Source organism: Eupeodes corollae, chromosome 2 (assembly GCF_945859685.1).
Source record: "Eupeodes corollae chromosome 2, idEupCoro1.1, whole genome shotgun sequence".
Lineage (NCBI taxonomy): Eukaryota > Metazoa > Arthropoda > Insecta > Diptera > Syrphidae > Eupeodes > Eupeodes corollae.
In genome coordinates this window covers 86,308,022-86,334,007 of record NC_079148.1, presented here as the reverse complement: position 1 = coordinate 86,334,007, position 25,986 = coordinate 86,308,022, and the positions used below count along the sequence as shown (strand labels likewise).

Genomic DNA, 25,986 nt, shown 5'->3' with positions numbered 1-25,986 from the left:
CTGGGAATAAATGCATAGGTAAAAAGCCCAAATAGTTACAATGTATGAAGTTAACCCCTTTCCTCTATTTAAAACACATAGGTCCTCTTAAACTGGATAAAAAGACGCAAAAAAAACGCTTTGTTTTGTTTAGTTCTTTTAGGACTAAAAACAAAAGGCAAATACCATAACCATGTTCAAAGCTTTAGCTCCGATCTTGAGTTATCATTCATTAAAATTATCTTAAGGGGATTACCCTCTCCCTTTTTGGACCCACCTTTTGATTTTCACATCGTTGAACTCGATTCTCGATTGATTCCAAATGTTTCTCCGAATATGATATAATAAATATGAGTCAACTTAATTTCGATTACCTGCACAATTATTTTCACACATCACTCATTGGTCTTGACGCTTGGTATTGGTCTTGATTTATAAATCGTTTTAAATTAAATAAAAACAAATACTCAAAGTGTGATTAATTTTTACTCTACAATTATTGCATTTTCTCTTTATTTCCTTAATAAATTATCATTACTACAAGTGTTCATATAACTAAATATTATATAATGTTACATACGTTCTTTTTTCTGTAACTTACATAGTATGCAGGTATCTACTTAAATTTAATTATTATTTAGTTTACTTTTATTCAGATCGATTCAAGCGTTTGGATTTAATATATTTTATACATGTATGTACCCAAATCTGTATTCATATACATAATTTTTGTCCAACCATTGATGAACTATTATTGCGTAATCCGTGTTTGAAAGGCTGATTCTTAATCTACCCTCACGATGAGTTACTACTGAACAAAAGTGATTCTATGCTGAAAGGATTATTCCTTCTAATACTAATCTGATGGTGGGCAGGTGATTCCTTCTTTATGTAATGCGTTTGGGTGTGATTGAACAGGAACAAAGGTTTTTCGTTGGCATCTTCTTGATGATTGGCGAAATTTTGTTGGGTAGACGGGCTTCCAATACTGTTTGGGCTTGCAGTCGAAGGAAAGCTTGCTAGGTCATTGTTGGAACTTCGAAATGAAAAATCTTCTGGCTCGTCATCGCTATCTGTTCCGCCAACTACATCTATTTGAATGCCATCATCTTCAAGATCAGAGTCTGAGAATGCACCGCTTCCTCGATGTTGAGATATGTATTCTGCCCTAAGAGCTTCTAAATCTACAGTTATGCCCTTAGCTTGAAGTTTTCGGGCCTGTCGATCAATTGCTTTTGCAAGCTTTTTGCGACGTCTAGCTCTGAAATTATATAAAACACAACATAGTTGTCAGAAAGAACTTACAATAAAAAAGTTTTCATTAAGAGTCTTGCCTTTCTTTGGCTTTGAGTTCGTTTGGCGGGATTGGTTCTCCGGAACACGTTTGTGGCTGTGCATTGTGAGCAGGTCGGCCAGGTCCCTTTTTGGTGTGCTCACGTTTTCGAACTTTTGCTCGCCGATTCTGGAACCATACCTATCTGAAACAAAGTGTAGAATTTAGCAATTGTTGTATGAGTGTACGGTTCCAAGTAAAGATTGAGCAAACATAATATTGGTATAAAAATAAAGACAAAAATTAATACAAAAAGTAAGAGTCAAACACCTAAGTATTTCGGTCCGATAATGAAAAAAAATTATAAATACTTTTTTTAAATTCGAATTAGAACTTTTGATTAAAACGCTATTCGAATCGAAGGCTAAAGCTATAATAGTGTTAAATATTGTTTCTTTAAAGTAATTCTCAATTTTGCAGTATCTACAAAAAAAATCTGTCCTCGGTACCTACTGCCTCTGGAGACTCTATGTAAATTGTAGTTTTATTGAATATAACTTAATAATTAATTACAAAATTTACTTTTGACTTTTATGGCTGAAACAGAAACACGCTTTAGCTTCGGCTTCGCCTGACGTTTACGAGTTCAGCCATAGGAAATCAATGCATGCTATTACAATGGATCTTCGACCTTACGTTTCGTTTGACAATCATAGTGAAAAGAACGTAATGTAACGTAATGTGACTTCAAACGAAAGCTCTTGTTCAATTATCTGAACATTTGATTTGTTTGACAGCTCAATAGCTGTAAAAAAAATGTGAACAAACATAATATTTGCTCTTTAGAGGGATGAAATAATAGAAATGTCAAAGCAACCTCGAAGCAAGACCACCGTAACGCAGACGAAGCCAAAGCTGAAGCGTGTTTGTGATTCAGCCATTAATATCAAATGAAATACGAAATACTAGTATAATAATTAAACAAAATATGTGATTATCAATTAATTTGTTCTATTGCTATGTGAATTTGGCTGGATAATTTTTAGATTTTAGAGATGGAGGAAATCCGCACTTTGTACGCCGAGTCCGAACGACTTATTTGAATAATCGACCTTTTATGGCAAGAATTAGGGCCAGATTGAAGGGGCGGAAGATATCATGAGGAATGAAGCAACGCACCTTCTACAGAAGGTGAGTGGTCGCGAAACCGCTTTTTTTGCAACAATTTGGAACGATATCTTGGAGCGATTCAACGCTACAAACAAGATGTTGCAAGACCCTAAAATGTTGCTTTTATCGGCAATGTATGCACTAGAATCATTGAAATCATTCGTGGAATCCAAACGAAATGATTTTGATAAATACGAGAAGCCGCCAAAAAAATATCCCATAATGATGAATATGTATAATCACGCACCCGCACCAGAACGAGTAATGTGAGGTTGAATTCGCTCGATTACGGGAAAGTACAAGACGCAAATCTGTCACCCAAGGAAAAATTCAAAGTATCCACCTTCATCCCATTGATTGACCAGCTATCCGTTTCTCTTACTAAATGATTGCATGCCTATGAAGCTATACGTTCGAAATTTGGATTTTTGAATCACATCAAGGCCTTGGTGAAAGAGTATCCGGATGATTTAGAGCCTAGTCTTGGTAATGTGTTGGTTCAATTTGTGTCTTTGATTGGCTCATACAAAAACGAAAAGGAATAAGTAACGGATCAATCGCCGGAACTAAATTCTACCAAATTCTCGAAAATCAGAATTTCAGAGCTGAATTCCCAAACATCGAAATTGCATTGAGAATGTATTTGGTTCTGGTGGTAACAAAAAATAGGCTTCGAAACACTATGGGACAAACCCGTCTATCGAAGCTTTCTCTCCTGAGTATTGAAAGTGACTTACTCCGAGAACTGGATTACAACAAAATCATCAATGATTTTTTACCGAAAAAATCTCGAAAGGTTCCGGTCGTTAACACTAAAATTTAATTTCAGATAATTCTTTTTTCTTATTATATGTGTTTGTTCAATACTAAAGGAATCTACTTGGTTTCACGATAAATTATTTATTGAAAAACTCGAGTGAAAAAAATGGTTTACTTTATTTTGAAAATTATTTGGGGTGAGGGGCCTCCGCTTATTTATTGCCCCGAGTCCGCTGGACCTCTAAATCCGGCCCTGACAAGAATAACTCCTTGGATTGTTTGTAAATTTCTGGCAAGAGGCAGTATCCGTTGAAATACTTTAATATAAAAAGGGATTAAACCCAAGCCCTTTTTCATGATAGTTTAAGCCACTAATTATATCGCCAAGGGTATTACAAAAAAAATCAAAAAGTGTTCTGCTAACATCAAAAAAGTCGTCCGGTTGCTACAGTTCTTAACTAAGGTCCAGTGAGTCACTTAGGTTACAGTGGTTCATAAATTAAAAGAGCATAGATAACAGTTTACAAGTCAAATAACGAACAATTGTTTGAAAAACTTTTTACTATAATAACTTAATTTCAAAAACAAATGTTGAGGATCTGTTCGAGAACTGTCCACCATTAGTTGTTATTTTAGGTTCTAAATTTTCCTTTTTGTTAAGTGAAGTATAGTGTAGGGTAGTAGTACCCGTGGTTAGTGCGTTGGACTGTCATGCCAGAGGTCTTGGACTCGATCCCTGTCTGTGCCACCTAAAGTTTTACTCACGGGTACTGCCTTTTGCGAGGAATTGACAAATTCTGTCTACGGACTGTTGCGCCACCTAATTTATTTATTTATTTATAGTGTACGGTAGGTATGGCAAAAAATCGGTTATGCGTTTTTAACGCAATACTTATTCTAAAATTTCGATGGCTTGAAAACAAATACAGATATGTACTGAATTGAAACAAATATTTAAAATTAATATTGTGATCGATTTGATTTAATGTTTATAAAAAAAATCTAACCATAGTTTTTTTACAAAAAAAAAATCAACTTAAAATAGGTACAACAAGGTCTTACGACTTTAATATCTTAAAAACAGGCAAATATATTAACTGCAAAATTAATACATTTTGCTAAAAAAAAATATCATAAATATCTAGTTAATATAGTTTTTGTTCCAAAAAAAAATGAAAAATAAAAGTAAATACTTAAAAATCGTAAATACTCAGAGAAAAAACAGTTTTAACTTCAATTTTTGATTCAAAACTACTCGAAATTTGAATCTATAATTTACAAGTCATGGCATTCAAACTGTTAAAAAGACAAGAAATAGGGTAGAAACCTGCCAAAGCTCCCCACTTTCATAAACATACATATGAGATGACCTTACGTTACGGGTACAAAAGGAATATGAAATAAATCTACACAAAATAGAATCTGAGAAATTTTAATCCCAGTTATATAAACAAAGGACTAAACATTTTTTAAACTAGGAAAATTATCTAAAGTTTAAGAGACTTTGACATAAAAATAAACTTACAACATAAATTAGTGGGTGCAACAGTTCTTTGAGAACTATGGCCTAGTGACTTACAACTCTCAGCCATTCATGTATGCGAGTAATTTTGCCAGGGATGGAGGGGACCTACTGTTTTAAGCCGAACCGAACAGCTAATTTAAGAAAGCACTTTTCATGACAAGAATTAGTCTTTGTCAATTGCTCGCAAGAGAGAGTACCCCTCAAAAAAAAACCATTAGATGGTACAGGCGGTAATAAACCCAAGACCTCTTCATGACAGTCCTACGCACTAACCATCACGCCACGGTAACTATACACAAACAAAATAGACTTAGACTTGTTATAGTTTTTTTTCAAATTATATCAGAAACCTTTAACTGAATATTTAAATTTAAAAAATTACATCTAAAATAAAAAATACTAAATTGTTTTGTTCATCTTTTGTAGAGTTTGCATCAAATATATTTTATTATTTTGGGATAATCAAAAACATTGATATTCTAATAAAAACTGAACCTACCGCAACACGGCTTTCTTTTAAATCCAATCGCATAGCTAAGGCTTCTCTCATAAATATATCGGGATAATGGCTCGCGGAAAAAGCTCTTTCAAGTTCTTCAAGTTGCCAGGAATTGAAATTCGTCCTTGACCGCCGTCTTTTCGATGAACAAGTATCGTCTTCCCCGTCTGCATTAAAACCTATTGGTACAATGAAAAAAAAAAGAACTTTATAAATTCATATCCATACAATTGAATTTAATTAAATATTATGCAATAACATATATTATAAAACTTTTCTCTACATTTATTTAAAAATTAAAACAATAAGAATAATTAAGTTCTCCTTAGTACGACCAAATTAATGAACATCAAAATAATTTTTGTTGTGCATCAATTATTAAAATTTATCCCGAATTTTATGCGCATAAAAATGATAAATTTGATGCAAGGAGAAGTTTTTCTGCCTTTTGTATGAAACAACACAAAGATAAATAAAACTTAACTGCAGGCTGCCCATCAGCCAAATCCATAGGAACTACATCCTTTTGACTTAACTATTTTCTCCTTCCTATGAGCAGTTAAACATTCTTTGGAACTCACAAACCCAATAAAGATTGGAATGTATATCATTAGACATAGTGAAAGAGGTTATCAAGATACTTTGAATATTAAAACCAAATTTAACTGTATTCTGGTTCAACAAATGATCTTGAAACACAGCTAAAAAGTTTATCAGCCAATTTCAATACCATTTGTCGACAACATTTTGTATCTGGCAATCAAATTGTACTTTTCCGATTAACTATTTTTTTAATCAGAATTTTGTAGAGGTGCGTTTTACAGTCTATTCCAAATCTTTTAGAATTCTGTGGTGTAGTGTTCAAACAAGTCATAATATACTAATTTATCAGTTATGTTAAAATGTATTACTGTACACAACCATTTCTGACAAAATATAAGAATTTAATTTCTAATTATCTTCTTAGCTAATATCACGGTAACAAATTTTGAAATTGACAAAATTTTATATTGACGCCTCCAAAAGAAATCTACAAGTTGAATGCGTAATTACGAACTTCAGTGAGTAAATCATTAGACAAATATTGTGCTTTTAAGCAATTTGGTGAAAATTGGACTTTATGACAAGTCTTGAATTTCATCATACTTAACTGAAAGATATTACAATAGCCGTGGTTTTTTGGTTATCAATATATAGTACAGTGAGAAAATTATAACTTAAAAATTCGAACTTGCCATTCATCGTGGAGAAGGCAGTTTTAGGGATATCTCTCTCATGCATAGCAATCTGATGGAATCCCGAGGTGAGGTCTAAAGTGGTGAAAAACTTAGCATAACCAAGACTGGGAAGTGTGTTGCTTATAAAGGGTGATTTTTTTGAGGTTAGGATTTTCATGCATTAGTATTTGACATATCACGCGGGATTTCAGACATGGTGTCAAAGAGAAAGATGCTCAGTATACTTTGACATTTTATCATGAATAGACTTACTAACGAGCAACGCTTGCAAATCATTGAATTTTATTACCAAAATCAGTGTTCGGTTCGAAATGTGTTTCGAGCTTTACGTCCGATTTATGGTCTACATAATCGACCAAGTGAGCAAACAATTAATGCGATTGTGACCAAGTTTCGCACTCAGTTTACTTTATTGGACACTAAACCAACCACACGAATGCGTACAGTGTGTACAGAAGAGAATATTGCGTCTGTTTCTGAGAGTGTTGCTGAAGAGCATGAAATGTCGATTCGTCGCCGTTCGCAGCAATTGGGTTTGTGTTATTCGACCACATGGAAGATTTTACGCAAAGATCTTGGTGTAAAACCGTATAAAATACAGCTCGTGCAAGAACTGAAGCCGAACGATCTGCCACAACGTCGAATTTTCAGTAAATGGGCCCTAGAAAAGTTGGCAGAAAATCCGCTTTTTTATCGACAAATTTTGTTCAGCGATAAGGCTCATTTCTGGTTGAATGGCTACGTAAATAAGCAAAATTGCCGCATTTGGAGTGAAGAGCAACCAGAAGCCGTTCAAGAACTACCCATGTATCCCGAAAAATGCACTGTTTGGTGTGGTTTGTACGCTGGTGGAATCATTGGACCGTATTTTTTCAAAGATGCTGTTGGACGCAACGTTACGGTGAATGGCGATCGCTATCGTTCAATGCTAACAAACTTTTTGTTGCCAAAAATGGAAGAACTGAACTCGGTTGACATGTGGTTTCAACAAGATGGCGCTACATGCCACACAGCTCGCGATTCTATGGCCATTTTGAGGGAAAACTTCGGAGAACAATTCATCTCAAGGAATGGACCGGTAAGTTGGCCACCAAGATCATGCGATTTAACGCCTTTAGACTATTTTTTGTGAGGATACGTCAAGTCTAAAGTCTACACAAATAAGCCAGCAACTATTCCAGCTTTGGAAGACAACATTTCCGAAGAAATTGGGGCTATTCCGGCCGAAATGCTCGAAAAAGTTACCCAAAATTGGACTTTCCGAATGGACCACCTAAGACGCAGCCGCGGTCAACATTTAAATGAAATTATCTTCAAAGTAAAAAATGTAAATGTTTTTTAAAAAAAGTTCTCAAGCCCTTAAAAAATCACCGTTTATAAGCTGTATAGTCTTGGATTATCATTGAAGTTTGGTGGCGTACTTGATAACCTATAAAGAGGAACCAGTGCGACAGTATGGACAGGTGAAGAACTCTCTGACTGGTTGGAAACCTCATCGGTAGTCCGACAAGGTTGTACATTAAGCCCTACTTTCTTTGCACTATTTGTAGACGACCTTTAAGACTATCTTCCGGGTGGAGTGGATTTCGCAGGATTAAGGCACTGCTGTTCGCAGACGATATAGTCATGTTTCCAGAAACTCTGCAGCTCATGGTTAACAGTGATTACCAGTATTGCCCGCAATGGAATTTAATAGTGAATATCGATAAATCGAAGGGAACAAGTCTTCATGAATAAGTGTATATAAGTAATTGAAGCAGTAGCTGAGAGAATTTACTTTTATATCTGTTGAATGTATGTACAGTCCCTAGCCATATTATTAGACGCAATGCAACTATTATATGTTGTTTTATTGTTATAAAAAGTAGGAAATAGTTTATATTCTGCATACAAAATAATTTAAATGCATTACAACATTCGAAGACCTGATTCAAATAGTTGGAAATTGAGATATAGCATAAAATGTAAAGTGTGTCTAATAATATGGCCAGGGACGGTAGATGTAGAAAGTAGGTACAATTCGGTTGAAAAACTCCTAACGCAGTTTATAAAAAAGAATTTGCCGCAAAATACCCAAATACACGTCATCATGCTGGAAAGGGTCACTCTCCTTTGTTTATAAAAACATTGAAGTTACAAGAGGACTCCTTGCTTAACGTTTTCAAAATAAATGATTCATTGGTCCTGAAAAGAGTGGACATAAAAGCGATATAAGATCACAATAGTTGGTACCGTACCGAGAGTGGAAAGATCTTGCTGAGGAATGTCAAACTGATATTATTTTACCTACCGAGATTTTATCAGCCGCTAAAAATATCTTGTATGAAGTCATTTTAAGGTTAATAAGATATGTAGCGCTGTATATATTGTTGATGCGTCTGATTCCTTGTACAGTACAACTCACAGCGATTAAATCATAACCTTGCAGAAAACAACTAATTTCAGGATTCCAATAATATCGATGTGATCTCTATGATGGTCAGATTAAGTAGTGAACTGATCGGTTTAAATTGCAATCCACGCAGACCTCATTAACCGCTAGAGGAGCTAGAGGTAAATGCCCCATTCTCAGAGAAATCAAAAGAAATGTATTCAGCACAGATTTTTATTGCAAGATCAAGATATAAGTTTGTTGAATGAAATGAATGTTGTCAAACTTTACGAATCTTACAACATTTCGCCTAGATATAGAACTGCTATAATGAACAAAGATTTCTGATAGTGTTACTATTTTGTTCATGAACTTTATATTGTTAAACAATTATAAATCCCGTGTTTAAAATTGAAAAATAATTATACCGAGAGCTTTTTACAATGGCAATCGCCATGTCATATAATGATTTTTATAAAAATGTTTGTGATTTAATCTAAATTTTATTGCAATGCAATAAAACTGTATCTATCTATCTATAAAGCATTTTAGTAGAAAATAATTGTATTGCTTTAATAAGATGGTAAAAACAATTTGTAATATGAAACTATGGACTACTAACATTAATGATGTGTTGAAATAAAACCAGTTGTAAAAAATATTACAATATTCACTAAAAATGTATAAATGTGAGTTAAAATAAGCGACCAACTATATACGAAAACCATTTTACAAATTCAAATAAACGAAGACGAAATTTAATTAATTTATAATTTGATATGAATTTTCATCACAAATAATACTCATGCTTATATTTTTAGCTAAGGGCATGAGCATGTGCTGATATCGAGCCAAACCTTATGGCATCTTTGAAAAAATGTATAGATATATAATTAATATAAATTACATGATTGATAGACAAATAATTTTATTTAGCATAAACTTCTTATTATATTAAAAAACAAAAATTAGACTTAATTAAACAACATTATAGAATTGTATATTGTAAAAAGAAGAATCCTTTTTACATTATACTGCGTGAGACCCATGGTTTACAACTGTTTAACCACATTCAAAAATAATGCCCTTTAACTATAAGCTTTCCAAAGTTCTAATTATTAATTATGGACACTAGACGAACAATAATACACCCATTCATTTAATTTTCTAAATCGATTAAAAAGGGTGTCTTTTTAAATAAGTACACACGCTAAGCGAATTATTAGCAAACCATGGTTTTATTCGCTATTTGTTATTCTTATAGACGTTCATTTATTTTTGGATCTATTCAATTTCTTAGAGTGCTTAATATTTTTATATAAATGGTAAACTTTTTCCAACGATTTACATACATATACCTAGTTTGTGGGTAACGGGTAGCCCAAAATGTTTATAAATCCAGTTAACAGAGTTCGAAATCGCTGCTCTCGGCGATGCGGAGGATTGCATATGTTAATCCTCTTCTTTTAAATGGTTCATAGGTATAGGTTAAATCATACAGAAATCCAAAAACGTTGATTTATATACTGTCAAGTTCACTACACTATTATGGATATAAGCAACTGAGATTGAAGTTAATTGTTCTTTTTTATATATAATTAGTTTTGACAACATTTTGTAGCTCAACGGTTTAAGGAAAAACAATATGTTAAAGAAAAAATAAACTACACTCTTTACCAAATTGAGAAACGTAAGTACATATGCAATTATGTGTAGAGCTTATCTAACTTATCAAGACAACCTTGTCAAGTTATCACTACTAAAAGGAGTTTTTTTTGTTTAATAGAAGTATTCAAAATATTAATTTATCTTTCCACAACTAATTTCAAATTAACTAATAACTAAGAATATTGTATACGCAACATAAATACTGTATCCTAACAAAGTTCTTTTTTGATTAGTTCTGTTTTGTAACTTTTCTTAGAAAACCCTAGCACCTGAGTTAACGAATTGATTTTAAAAACCTGAACGAATGTTGTAGCACAATAAAATAAAAAGCGTATTATAGAAGATGATAGATACTTTAAAACATAAAATGCATAAAATTATATTATACATATACAGATACCAAAAACACTATCTAAAGAAAAACAAAAAGTCAAATTATTGATACGTTCATGAAAAATCACTTTGCGAACTTGAAAACTACCAACTTTTTAAAAACACACAAAATTCACGTTTTTACTGTTTTAAAATGTTTTCACAATTAGTGTTACTGTAAAATTGTTTAATACTTTATGTTTATTTTAAAAAAATGTATCAAAGTAATGAACAAAATAGGCTGGGATGCGACCCACACTGATAACTTCCCATCTTGTCTGTCGATTTGTCTTGCTTAAAAGGTTTGTAGTTTTTAGGTTTTCTTCTTAAAAATTTTAAAATTACCAACAATATTGTTCATAGAAAGAAATAGTTTAGTTTGAAAATCTAGTTTTGTGAAATAGATTTTTAGTCGAAAAATTGGTTTACCACTTTCTTAAATTTTTACAAATTGGATGAATGAAATTAATTTGAGATTTTTCAAGAACCGAACATTAAGTTTTACCAAATTTTCGTACTATTTTTTGTAGATTTTATATTTTTATGAAAAAATAGAATGTTGGATTTTAATAAAAAAAACTAGTAAATATCGAAAACAATATTTTCTGTGAAATAAAACAAGTTTAAAGACAATATTTTTAACTTTGAAAAGCTTTTTGAGTCGTAAGTAAATGTTTGGCAACTTTGAGTAATGTTTTTTTTTAGGTTTTTATTGTTTGTAAAAAAACAGATTTTCCTCAAAATTTTACTGAGTGTTGACAACAATATTTTTTTAAAGATAAAAGAAGTTTAAAGCCAATATCTCAAAGTTTTGAAAAGATATTTGAGATTTAAATCAATTTTTACCAAAATTTATTAATTTTTTTGTTTAGGTTTTTATTTTTTGTATAAAAAAAAACTGTCAATTCGATTTTTCTAAAACAATTTCAGAATTTTGAAAACAATATTTATAAGATAAAATTAATTGAAAGCCATAATCTCAAATTTTTGAAAAGATATTTGAGTCGAAATTCAATTTTTACCAACTTTGAGTTTTTTTTTTAGTTTTTAATTTTTTATAGAAACAACTGTCAATTCGATTTTTCTCAAAATTTTACCATATGTTAAAAAAAAACGTTAATTGGATTTTTTTCCAAAAATTTATTTGTTTGATTTCACGTTATACAATATAGGTATTACATACAATTTAATTCAAATCTCTAGCGTTTTTGGTTCGTAAGATATTTAGGGTTAAACAAAATGTTCACCTTTTTTTAAACTGCTATGGTAAAAAAACCACCCACGCAATTTTCTTGAGAGCCATTTCTGCATCTTTCTGCCTTTTTATCTGTATAACAAAATTCATTTGAAGTCGATATCTTTTCTGGTTCTTGAGCTATGATGGACAACGAAAAAAAACGTCGCGAACGTACGTACGAACGTACGTACGAACGTACGTACACACGCACGCACAGACATCTTTCTAAAAGACCCGACAAATCGGACCCATTACAATAAATTCCTATGGGAAGTTAATAAAGTGCACACTTTTTTCCTTTATCAATACGATTTTTCTTTTCAGACTATTTACAGTATTTTGAAATACCTACAGATTTGTATCCTAAAGAATTTTTTGTACTGAATTTTGTAATACATAATTCTGACAGAATTTTAAATACAGTATTATGGCGAATACAGTATTTCAACCCCAACCCTACTCTATACCCGTTTTTCTAATTAAAAAAGTTCAATAAACTTTATTTTTAAATTTGTTCTTTACACAACTTATTCATACACAACATAAGCTAAAATCAATTGAATACCTAATTTTCCTAATTTCATAAAGTATAGTGTTAACTTCAAATCAACTTAGCACTACATACCCGTTTTCTTAATCGTAGAAATACGCGCAAGCCATAATTAATTACATATTAGGTAATAATTATTATAAAGTATATAAAGTTATAGTCAGGTTTGAAACAACTTTACTCGTGAAAGAAATCGAATCCAATCAAAGCAATTTCAATTATTTCGTTTATTTTATAGTAATATGAATGGAGGAAATAAGCATGTTTGAATTTATGTTCAAAAAACATTAAGACTTTTCAACATATGACGAGGGGCCCCTCAAAGGGCGGATTCGTGTGCGTTGGTTCAGATCGCACACCCCTTCCGCTGCTTTTGCCTATGTCTTCTACAATAAAACCTCATCCTTTTTTTCATTTAAGAAATAACATGACGCAGACGTACCGAAAATTACTTCCATAAATAATTGGTTACTGAACAGGAAATGAGAAACTGTCAAGTTTGAATACTAGATCAAAAATCATCAATCATTAAGGCTATCATTAAAATGACTTGAAGACTTTAAATATAAACTAAAGAGTTTTGCAGAAAACACTAAAATTATGTGTGGCATTGCATTAGCACTTTAGCTACGAAAAAAACCAAATACTTTAGTTTTATTAACTTTTTACATTTTATAGGTAACTTAAAAAATTTGTCTGATCTGTTTAAATTCATTTGCATGAAATTTCCTCAAAATCATTGAATATAGTTAATTTGAATTTAAATGCTTTCCAATTCAAGTACATATGTTCTAGTTTTAAATTTAAAAAACAAATTCAGCAACAACTTTCTACTAAGATACAATTCTAAATTAAATCGATAGTTTTGAGTTTAACAATAAAAAAAATAGCAGCATTTACAATACGAACAAGTTCTTAATTAAAAGTTTTTCAAAAAAATATATGTTTCGAAAATAATCGAACAAAACTATTGCCAAATAAGTGTATTGAGGATGAACCACTGAATTGTGTTTATATTTTATTATCTTTGCTCTGTCAATCCCGTCAAGTCTGAGAAAAATCCCAGAAATTTTAGAAACATAAACTATTTAAATAGAACGAAATGTTTTTTTAATTTTTCTTCAAATATACAAATATTTAAAAAAATTATATTTGAAAATTAACCAACGCTTTTCGATTCAGCTTTCATTGAGTGTCCAGTTTTTCACAACCGTCGCGTGCGACGCCTTGGAAATTTCATATGAAGAGAAATTAAATGTACATACAATGCATTTGAATTCAAGAATCAGGACCCTGAGTTTTGTGACTTACGTACTTGTGTTTTAACCTTCTGCAAAAATCTATTATTATTTTGCTGCGTCACGCCGCGCCGGCGGCCGGAACTCATCAGTTTATTTCCAAAATCAGTTTTGGGTTGCGCCCGTTTCAACATTTTCGTCATTCGAAGTTAGTTCCCTCTTAATACTTTTCAGCTGTTTCCCACCTTGCATGCGCACGAAGACGACTTTAATAACATGATTTTTGTTCCCATCAAGTAAGAACTTAGTATAAGTTAGGTAAACATAGAATAAAAGGTCTTGTAAATTAGATCTTTAAAATTTGTTTGCTTGCTTATATTGGCTTTTTAAACAATGTCAAAAAAATGATTAGATTCTTCTTTAAAGCTTTATTTCAGAACTTAAGAAATAAGGTTAATAAAAGCGACACGTTTTTTGTATTAGTTGAAGCGGATCTGCACACTGGAATGGAGAGGACATTCAGTTTGTATGCCGCATCTGAACTGGTAATTTAAGAAAGCACATTTCAAGACAAGAATTACTCTTGGAGAGAGACGAAACTCTAATTCTTTATGAAGCAAATAATAATCGTAACATAAGTTTTATTTTGTCATTCAAGTTCACCTCAAAACTAAGATTTAAAATATTGATCAACGACTGTCAATGAAAAATTTAACTGGTTTCATTCATTTGACATAAGTTTATCTATTAAATTAAGTATATCTTTTTTATGATAGGATAACTTTTTTTGATTTTAAAAAAGATATCACAAATCCCACCACGCGGGTAGCTTAAGTCTGCACAGAAGGTTTATGGATTATTTTATTTCAATATAAAAAATTAAACGGATTTTTAGATAGGTATAGATACATTTTATGTCCTAATCTATACCAATAATAAAGTGAAAGAATTTTATGACTTTTTCAAACCTACAGATACTATTATTCGAGTTTAATTACTATGCTATTCAAATGCAACAAAATAGAAATTAATTTTCTGGAGATTCGATTCACTTACAACATCTACTTATTAAACGTAAAAGATGCACCAATAAATGTACCAAACAGCCCGAACACCTAACGCATTTTTTTAAAAGGTTAATTATACCTAACATAGTAATAATCATAAATACATAATAATAATTCAGAAACAGTATGTTCCAACAACCGGCCAGGAACATTCAAATTTTTTTTATTGTTTAAACTATAAGGAAAAACAGTATCTGAACGTCCACATACATACTCCACATAAACTTATTTAGTATCTTAAATAGTTCAATAATTAATATTAACAAATAAGCAAACATTAAGTTATTCACATATGTTCCCATGGATTGGGTTCGATATCCCGGTTTTTATATTCCCGTTTCTTAAAATCCTGTCTTTTATAATCCTGCTTTTTACAATCCCGGTTTATATTAGCCCGATTTAGCAATCAAAACTAGTTGTTTAGTTTTAAAAAAATCGAGCTAAATTATAAAAAATTAGAACAAGTTAAAAAATGAGGCATTTTTCTTGATTTATTCTATTGTAACCTTTAACAAATATAACACATCAAAAAATAAAAGTATAAAATAAAGCAGTATTCTCTCAAAACAAAACAACAAGTTCAAATTAAAAGTTTACAAAGTCAACGATATTGGTAAGACTGTTTTCGAGAGGTAGATTTGCTATACGGTGCATTTTGTTTGTGGAAGAATTAATATTGTAAACAAAAATTATTGTTTATGTAAAGTAAACACAAAACAAATTACGATATTATTATATACTAATTTTATTTGTAATTATTATATATTAGTCAAGTATTTTAACCTTCAAACTTTTGGCTGCTATTGTTATTCAGTTTAATGCACGTATTTTGTAAAAAAAAAACGTGATTGTCGGTATATGACGGGATTTTAAAAAGTGGGATTGTAATTGATCGGGATTTTGAATAAGCGGGCATTTTAAAGACGGGATTTTAAAAAAACGGTATTTTAGAAGATGGGATTATACATTTTTTTTCGAGATTTTCTCAAGCGGGATTCTGATACGCTTCTTGTTTTCATTTGGATTCTAGTATGCGGCTATATCATATAATCTAAACCCGGGTTTCCCTTTCCCAAAAATGTGCTCCTGCTCCGCGAAGAACAACCAAGTGCTCCGCGGAAATATAAAAAATTCAAGATGAACTAGTAACTTATGTTTATTTTGGGCTTCTGATTTTGTAATTTTGATCGCAATCAGTCAATCACTATCAGTCAAATACCGAGAAAAGACGGAAAGTGTATAATTTTTTAGTTGTAAGGAATTTGAATTTTTGATTTGATTTCGAACAATGTAATGTTTCCAGCAAAAATGAAACGTCCCTTTGCAGGGATTCATCCATATTGCAAAAGCAAACCGACTGATTACTACCGACTAAAATACTAAATCTCAAACCATTATTACTTATCACTTAAAGACAGTGAACGAAAATCCATTAATGGCGTTCTACTTGGTAAGTTTCCGAATAGTGCAAACTGGTGAAGCTCATACCATTGCTGAAAACTTAACAAAGCCATGTGTTAAAGACAGTTTTGAATGTTTGTTGGGTTAAAAATAGTTGACACCGGAGAAAGCTTCTTTACTTGTACATATAAAAGTCACAAAATTTGCGCTACAAATGTATGAATCAAGGGATGTTGCAGGGTTGGCTATTTTAATAGTATTTGTGCGCTACCAATATCTACAGTCCTTTTAAGAAGATCTGCTCTTCTGCAAGCCGATGACAACAACTACAACTGATTTGTTTGAATAATAAGAATAAAGCAAATTATTAAAGGATGCATCAGTAGCCAATGCGTTCTACACCGCCATGCCCTCGCAAGGAAAAAAAATGACGGGCTCTTTTAAAAAGCTGCTGAAGGAAAGCGTGAAAATAATCAACTTTATTAAATCACGGCCAAAGGTTATAAGCCTTTTTAAAGTAGTGTGTGATGACATGGGTAGTCTACATACGTCTTTACTACTTCGCCAGGAAGTAAGTTGGCTTTCTCGGAGAAAAACACTGACGCGGCTTTTCGAAATTAGAGTTAAAGTAAGAAACTTCCTCATTTACTACAAATTTATTTTGGGGGACATGTTGTGTAATGAGTATTGGTTATTGAAATTGGCGTATCTGTTAGATATAACTGTTTTCGATGCCAGTGACAAATATAAGCATTTAAAAGTAAAAAATCCAGTTTTTGACTGAATCTATAAAAAATCGAAACCTAGACAGCTTCCCAATGCTCAAAGAATTTAAGGAAAAATAGATTTGGACATTCCCGATGATATTTTAAATGAGTTTCATATCCACATAGTAGGTTTGTAGGATAGTTTTCTCCACTATTTTCCAGACGAATTCCACCTGAACATAAAGGAAAACGTCTGGGGAAATAAACCCATACTCTGCCGCGTTGGGAAAACCACCTTCCCTCACATCACTGCAGTTTGACCTGACATCAAATTCTTTGATTAAAGAACTTTTTGCAACAAAGTCTATCAGAATTCTGGTGTATGTTGAAAGACGAGTTCATTTACTGTCAGAAAAAGCTAAATTGATTTTTCTGCCGTTTGCAACGGCCTCAATGCAGAGCCTGATATACGGTTGCAGTTGTGCATATTTAACCAGATATTTCAGCTTTATGCAAAAATAAGCAGGCAGATTATTCCCACTAAAAAGACACTTCATATAATTATAATGTATATAATATATTTATGTAATTCCTTATGTTCCTGTTTTTCGTTGTAGAAACGAAATTTCAAAAAATAATATTATTTAATTTTCTACATGTAACTTCGAAAAATGGCATATGCGCATCGAAGTTTGGGAAACGCTGATCTAAACATTTAAGCTTGTAATTATCAATACTAACTGTTTGAGAAAAATATAAAAAATAATAAAAGTATCAACATTAGCTCTAAAATTGGAAAGGTTACTAGTTTTCAAGTTCTAATTCATATTGAATTCTTGTACTCATATGTCTTTACTAAAAAGTTTAGGCTGGAGACGTTAGTAACTTTTTACATTTGTTTTAAAAAAATAGTTTTTATTAATTTCGATGGGATACTTTCATAATATAACATTTAATAGTTGCACTTTTATATTTTTGTCTTTAAATGCCTATGGCTCAGCGGTATGTTTATAGTATCATGTTGACCAGAATTGAAAACTGTACAAAAGTTACCATTGCGATTTGTCCTTCCTTCTCACCAAAGTGGGTAGTACGGGTCACTAAACCTTATTTTAGTGCTAACGACTTTTTTGGCGGATACTGAGCCATAAAGTTCATAGATTTTAGGTTTATAAACAAGAATGTCATGCCAGAGAGCTTGGGTTCAATCCCTGACTCTGCCACCTAAAGTTTTTTTCACGGGTACTGCCTCTGTCGAGGAATTCACAAATTCTCCAAGAGTAATTCTTGTCATGAAAAGTGCTTTCTCAAATTAGCCTTTCGGATTCGGCTTAAACTGTAGGTGCCCTCTATTCCTGACAACATTACCCGCACACAGGAATAATTAAGAGTTGTAAGTCACTAGGCCCTAGTTCTCGACGGACTGTTGGTATTTCTTTTAATTTAACATATGTTATGTTAAATGATTTCAAGCGCTGAAAATACTTGACTTTTTATAGATACACATCATATATTAGTTCGAGACAGAGATGGGACTTCTACCACTTAAGTAGTATTTCTACCAATTTGTTTTGTTTCTGAAATTCTCGCACCTCCAACTCAATATCTACCAACTTTTACCATTCGCTGGTTATAAAAATAATGTTTCTATTACATCATTGTATTGCTGTATTGACTTATTGAAAAATCGTAATAGAGGGACATACATTTTTACTTCTGTCATAGATCAAAAAAACAAAAAGATTTCATAAACTTTCATAAGGCACTTGGTATCGATGAACATCAAATTTTAATAGTTTGTCAAACTCGGTGGCTTTCTTTAGAAATGGTATATAGAGCAGTGGAATCCCTTATTTGATTTTGAAAAAAATTATTTTTTGTTTGAATTTCATTGCCTTAAATTTAATAATAATAATTAACGACTTGAACAGAATATTTCAATCTGAGACAACACAAATCAACCTCTTAGTCGAAAGTATGAAATCTTTTAAGTTGAACTTAATGAAAAATTCCATAAAACAGGATACGGAATTAAAAAATCTTGAAAACTATTTGCCATACTCTTAAATGTATTTTGGGTTACATTTTGGAAAATATATACCAGAAAATAAAATTGATGAAAATAAAATATTGGAATTAGGAAAAGTTATGTGCTATAGTAATTTACTTTTTGTAATGATAAAGTTAATGTATTAAAATCTTTAAATTCGAAAAAAATTAATTGCTGGAACAATGCCAAGAGTCATATTTTCCAGTAGACGCTGCAAACATTTAAGTGCTCAATGTTGAGTGGTGAAAACTCATAGGAGAGTTTAAAATAATAAAAAGTTTCAAGAATGATGACACTGTTCAACAAAAGATTTTTCTTAAAAATTTGAAAGACGGTACGGGAGATCTAATTTTCGAAGACCTGTCATTGTACATGTTACAACTTTGTTGTTTACCACATACGAGTAGTAGCGCAGCAGATAAAAGAAACAAATTGAACACAACTGTACTCAACATTTTAGCTGCAAGACATATTGTGATCCCCCAGAAGTGTTGGTAAAATATGCTTCGAATTATATGAATTGGTAACAAAGATGTGCTTCAAAACTAGCCGTTCGGATTCGGCCTAAAATTGTAGGTCCCTTCCATTCCTGACAACAGTACTCGCACACAGGAATGGTTGAGAGTTGTAAGTCACTAGGCCCTGGTTCACAACGGACTGTTGCGCCACCCCATTTGATTTGATTTGAACAAAGATGGTTCTCATCTAAAATCATTATTTTATCGGTTGTGAGCAAGATATATGATTATAATACTAATTTGAATGGACTGATTTTGTTTTGTTTTCTTACCACCTTTTTTTTGGGCTATCTACCACCACTTTGATTTTTCCAAGTCCCATCACTGATTCGACATCCTAAGAAAACCCAAAGAAATGTGACAAATTTGACAATCTAATAACTAAAATTGCCACACTCTAACTGATTAGTTTTTGAAACTAGCACGCGTACGGTTCAGTTGGATGCACTTTCTTTTTCTTCAGCCTTCTTCGTAAGGTGTAATTAGTGTTTGAGCGTTGTACAACGACTAAAAGTCAAGCATTCCCTGCAATTTTTCAAACATTTTTATTTTTAGAAAACTCTAAGGAATAATATATCCCTATGTACCTATGTACTACTATCAATTGGGTTCTTAGAATCAATATTTTTTAAATTACTTCTAAGGCTTAAATCGTTTAGTAGAACCAAGAGCGAAGAATTTAAATTTTTGGTGTGAATTATTTTATAGAAATAAACCTGTTTTTCATTTTGTTCTTAGATGCCTCAGATAATTGTTTATTTGTTCCAATATTTTTCTTGTAAACTATAATTTTGGCCATTAATTATTTTGAAAATTCTCAACCAAGCATTCAAAAGAAAACAAATATACCCAAGACCAGAAATACATTTCAAATCATTGTCAGATGATATTATTAGTTCCGAAAATGAAGATACAGCATCTCGTTTATGTTAGGAAGGGGCTAGTGAAAATATCTTGAATAGGAATACTAGATAACTCGAATATACAGTTACTCTCAAAATTAAGCCTACACCAGCAAAGAAAAACTGTTTTGTTGTTTTAAGTTAAAATGTTATATTTTTGGAATTTTGTTTGCAATTTTCTTTTATTTAATATTTTATGTTAAAAAACAAGAGGAAAACAACAAAAACAATTAACAAAAAATAATACAAATTAAAGAAACTAAAAAATTCATAAAATGCATTACACAAAACTAAGCGTACACATTGGAATTCAAAGCATACAAAAATGCTAATGAATGGCCAAATTAAAATTTTAATATATTGTATTGCCACCTTTAGCCATAATGAAAGCTTTTAGTCGCCGCGGTGTTGATTCAAACATTTTGTAGTAAAAGACGGGGGGGGGGGGTATATTTTCCTAAAATTCGGTGATCTTCGCTTTCAATTGACTTTTCTCGGTTGGGTTGCAATTCTGCAACCTGCGTTTTATTTTTTCCCACAAATGATCGATGGGATTGAGGTCCGATGACTGAGGTGAGGTCTTGTGTTTGTGCATTATACAGCAACCATTCCTTCACCAAAAACGATGTGTGTTTTGGATCGCTATGTTATTGGAAGTAAAAGGTTGCTGATAAATTCAGTTTTTCTGCAGACTTACGCATATTTCTTTTATGAACGTCCAAAAATGTCCACTTGTCCATGATTGTGTCAATAAATTTAAAGTTTCCAGTCCCATTTCCCACCATTGACATAACATGTCCTCTCCCTTGCTTAACAGTGGCAAGCAAATTCTCTGTCTTGAACTGATTCTTGGGCTTTCTCCAAACAGTTTGCTTTCCGTCAGACCCAAATAAGTTAATTTTGGTCTCGTCCGAGATCAAAACATCGTTCCAGAAATTTTGGGTTTGTTAAGGTGCTTTTTATCGAACTCAAACGCTTATTAATTTTAGAATAATGAGGTTTATTTCGCGCAACTCTGCCGTTAAAATCATTCTTCCGAAGAACACGAAATTCGTCTTTCAATAAGTGTCGCCATTTTGTCCACTAAGTTTGGTACACTCGTTTTGAGGTTTATCTCGAATTTTCTTAAAATTATTGGTTCGTCTTGCTGAGAAAAAAAAATGTTCGGCCTCTTCCAGGTGTGTTAAAGGTCGTACCTTAACACCGGTATTTGTCAAGTATTTTTTGGAGCGTTGAATGTGTTCGGCCGCTAATTTCGCCAATTTCATGTAAAGATTTATTGTTTAAATGCAGTTTTAGAATTAATTGTCGTGTCGCAATGTCGGTTTCTTTTCTTTTCCTTGCCATTTCCACAAAAAATGAGGAAGTGAATATTGAAACGAAAATTATTTCTGCGACGAACATCGGTTTCAAATTCAATTTAAAAACAAGTAAATCTAGCAGTGAATTTTTGGAAAACTTGATTTAAGCAGCCCTAAATACAAAGTGTAAGCTTAATTTTGTGCGACGAAATGTTGAGGTAATGAAGTTTTTTTTAATACTACCTTTTGTTTATTGTTTAACTAAGGTCTTTTTATATATTCGTAAGAAGAAACATAATAAAAATAGAAATTAAAAAGAATTTTCCAAAAGCATTGCATCTTAAATATGAAAAGTAGATAACAAATAACTAACTCTCAATTAAGGGTACGCTTAATTTTGGGAGCAACTGTATGTATGTATTTTCTAAAGAAAAAAATCCGTATCTTTTTTTGTATACCTACGGACTGGACATATAGACAAAAAACAACAGTATACCGTTTTATTGGAAAATATACTAAAAATAATAATAATTTATATAATATTATAATCGGATTATGATGAAATGAACCTTGGAAGAGGTGGCATGCAAAAATTGTATTCAATCAATACTCCCGTGGGCTGCGGCAATTTAAGAACAAAAGAACTGTGACAACTATAAAGAACATCCAAAAGACATTTTTTCCGTCGGCTTTGTTGGTCCAACTGCGTCCCTATTTTGTAACACCTATACCGAAGCAAATAAAGATAAAGGCAACTTAGATCTCACACCTATTTCAAATTCAACTTTCTTAAATTTAAAATATTCTACCGAAAACGGGTTTGAACTGAACGGAAACAGACGAAATATGAAATAGCTGAGTGGTATAAAGGAAGTGACAATAATCACAAATTTGAAGCTGAGTATAAGTGCGGTTGGCAAATTTAAGCTAAATTTTGTCAATGCGTTCGATTATTTCAATACTTAAACTGACAACAGTTGTCGTTACGTTTCTAACAACATTCGCAACAAAGTTAAAAATACTTACACTTTTGTGAGAAATTTTGGGCTTTTTGTTACTGACAGTTATCGTTGCATAAAATGTTTAAATATTTCTGTTGACAAATAAAATAAAAACAAAGCAGCTTAAAATTTATTTGGCATTTTTTTTAAGGTCTTGGAAGATTAAAAGCCATCACGTAAGTTGACGTTTGATTTGAAAAAAAAAGAATACCATAGAACCAAGGCGTATGGATTTAATTTTGCTAAATATTCTTCAACCATAAACTATCATACAAATATATGTGCAATCTATATAAGATACATACATACATATACATATGTATATGATAATAAAATAAGAAAAATTGAACAGTTAGGTTTGAATTATTAAATTATTGCAATTAAAAACACCCGTCGCTAGATTCTAGAGACCCGCTTTGAACCCCTTAAATTCCGAAACACATTATTCAGCTTTAACCTACTACACATTGCATTCTGCAAGTTGGTTTGGCCCACTGATTCAGTTGGCCATATTTAGCGTAGCGCGATTTTAGTTATTCTATAAAATTACACAACTTAAATGTTTATACACATTGTATGGGCATAGCTTAGCTTTTAGATCAAAACTACAACAGTAAAACTCTTTTAAATCGGCGACGGGCACAATACTTTTGTATTGCCACAGGAAAAATACCAAAATATTTCGATAAGTTAAATAAAAAAAATATTATCTTCGTCTTAAATAATCTTAACAGCATTCCCAAATAAAAACAAAAAGACATTGACTTCATTGTATACGAAGGTTAAGTATATTTATAGCTCTGTTTGGAATTTCAATGCGAGCCGCCCCGCCGGTCGTGAAAAGCTGTACTCTCGAAGGGATGTTCAGACTATGTGAGATTTTCGTAACAAGAACTTTCACTCTACCTCTATCTTGTTTCTAAATTAATTTTTCAATACCTATCTTTGTTTGTTTTCTTAACCTGGGTAGGTAGGTGCAGGCACCTAAACAAATTTAATTTTAATACAACGTTGAGGGCCTCTCATACCGAAAATAAGGAACAGCTACACATACTTTAAAGCCAACTCAACAAACGCCTTCATATGAATGCTGCAGGTCTATGCAAGCTACCTATTCACGTCATCTTCATTAAAGCGTGTTCTATTTTTATGTCAATCAATCGCCTTGTTGAAAACAAAAAAACTCACCATTATCCTCATTGGACCCCTCACTTGGAGGTCCCTGCGGCATTTGTCTGTTTCCTGAAGTTATGAGCAACCGATGATGTATCGCCACAGACGCAACCGCCGCCGCTGCCGCTGTTTGCTGTGCTGACACATTTCTCATTGCAGCATTTAATCCACTTAAATTAGCGAATGCATTTGCATTGGAACTAGCCGCCATAGCGGCTGCACTGTGCACTGGGTTTCCATCGAATCGATGTCTCCCTATAAATTGTCCACCAGAACCTCCAACGCTCCCGCTCATTGCAGCGGCAGCCGCTGCTGCCCCAGCAGCCCCACCGAAAACTCCAGGTACTCCGAATTGCAAAAACGGCCCCCATGGTGGTACCCTACTTCCCGGCGCACCTAATTGTGCCGCTGCTGCTGCATATAATTGCAATGCAGCCGTTGGATGTAATCCTTCCGACGGAACATTTGACACCACTTCTGTTGATTGTTCCAAAACCATCATTCCACGGGCCAAGTTAAAAAACCCGATCACTACAATTATAACACGTTGGATATTTAATTATATTTATTCAAACAATGAACATTGATTAGGACAGTTTAACGCGAAAATCTTCTTTAACCAAGTTTCAATTATTGAAAATATTAGGTACCACTCCCGCCACGTTCAATCAATTTATTGTATTGTCAATTCAATTACAGTAAATTAGAGTAAATTACATACAAACAAAATATATACACCCACATATCGACTGCAAAGTAATCTCGAGACAGAAAAATGGCAACGCGACGACCGTTAATTCCGACTTTCCGACTTCAACTAAACTCAAGAATTGTTGCAGAGCTCGTAAAGCCAATATGCTTCACTTCTTCATTCTCGTTTAAAAAGGCGGGTTTCGCTTTTCTTCCAATGAGATTTCCACCATTGCTTTGCAAAAGGAGAGAGATGGTTGAATTTCATCAACATAACTGTGAAAAAGAGATGGCGGTTTTATAATTTTATTTCAAGAGCTTCACAAAAAAATATTCAACCATCTGTATCTGTGTTTAGTTGATTACCACAGGTTAAAAGAACTCACAGAAAACAAGAGTAAGATAAAAATAGTGGGAAATTTCTGGGCGCTGGGCGGAGCTAGCGGGTCTTGTTGTACATTGTTGGTATTATTTTGTCATGAAATATCGTTTTATTCACCCGTCATCCATGTTTCGAGCTGAGAAACAATATTTAATGGTAATAGGGTGGGGGCATTAAGAACGGGAGTTACCACCATCAGTTTCTAAGGCGAGCAATTTACTTTTAATTTGTTAACATAAACGCCTCGCTTAAAGGAAAATGCGCATGAATCATTTATGGTTGGGTTTTTTTAAGTTTTCTATTTGCGTGAGTCCTTTCTCGTGTCTTTTCTTACCAAACACTATTCAGACTCGTATATTTTAACAAAAATATTTGTCCCGTTCATCAATTCAAGGATTTTAGTTCACGGCTACTATCATCACAATCAGCAATTCGTTGTTGTTCCCCACTCCCATTAGGGTTGTTTGGAAACGGTGTGACTCTGTCACCTTTATTTCCACTAATATGGGCCGGACTTTTAGTTTCGCCGCCATTGTGTCTATATTTCTCTTTCACTCTTTCGCTCGGGATCGAAATGGCGTAATGGGATTTGGAAACCATTTGGTTTTGTACACGGTTGATAGGGGTGGTAGTGGTGGGCTTGAGATTGTTTGATATGTTGGCAGGTTGCTTAATTGGTGTGTGCCGTAGTGATAATTTTATAAATGACGTCAAAGTTTTGTGGCAGATTTCTTTTGTGCTCCTCTCACACAGTCCTTGAATTATGGCGTAGAAATAAATTCGTTTTTAAGATGGTTTGACAGCAGCGACGCTAATTTTTTTTTTCGCTTCGATGTGATTAAACTTAATTAATTCCCCTTTCGCTTCGTGTGGTCCTCCTACCTACTCGGTGATTGAAAAGATGATTGAAAACGA

General features: G+C 32.7%; 1 protein-coding gene across 1 annotated transcript; it reads right to left on the bottom strand.

The window, feature by feature from the left end:
- Window positions 1-457: 457 nt before the first annotated feature.
- LOC129947753 (homeobox protein unc-4-like) lies at window positions 458-24,827 on the bottom strand. The gene is made up of 4 exons (XM_056058433.1): window positions 24,015-24,827; window positions 5,206-5,384; window positions 1,314-1,453; window positions 458-1,240 (listed from the first exon to the last, which is right to left on the bottom strand). Exons 1-4 carry the CDS (start codon window positions 24,499-24,501, stop codon window positions 775-777), a joined length of 1,272 nt encoding a protein of 423 aa, XP_055914408.1. The 5' UTR covers window positions 24,502-24,827; the 3' UTR covers window positions 458-774.
- Window positions 24,828-25,986: the final 1,159 nt, after the last annotated feature.

What these genes read in the sequence shown, in the direction of transcription:
- LOC129947753 (XM_056058433.1), bottom strand. Translation starts at nt 24,501, where the DNA reads ATGATGGTTTTGGAACAATCAACAGAAGTGGTGTCAAATGTTCCGTCG. An exon ending in GGGGTCCAATGAGGATAATG is followed by an intron (nt 5,385 to 24,014) that starts GTGAGTTTTTTT and finishes TTGTACCAATAG; the next exon opens with GTTTTAATGCAGACGGGGAA. An exon ending in TAAAAGAAAGCCGTGTTGCG is followed by an intron (nt 1,454 to 5,205) that starts GTAGGTTCAGTT and finishes TGTTTCAGATAG; the next exon opens with GTATGGTTCCAGAATCGGCG.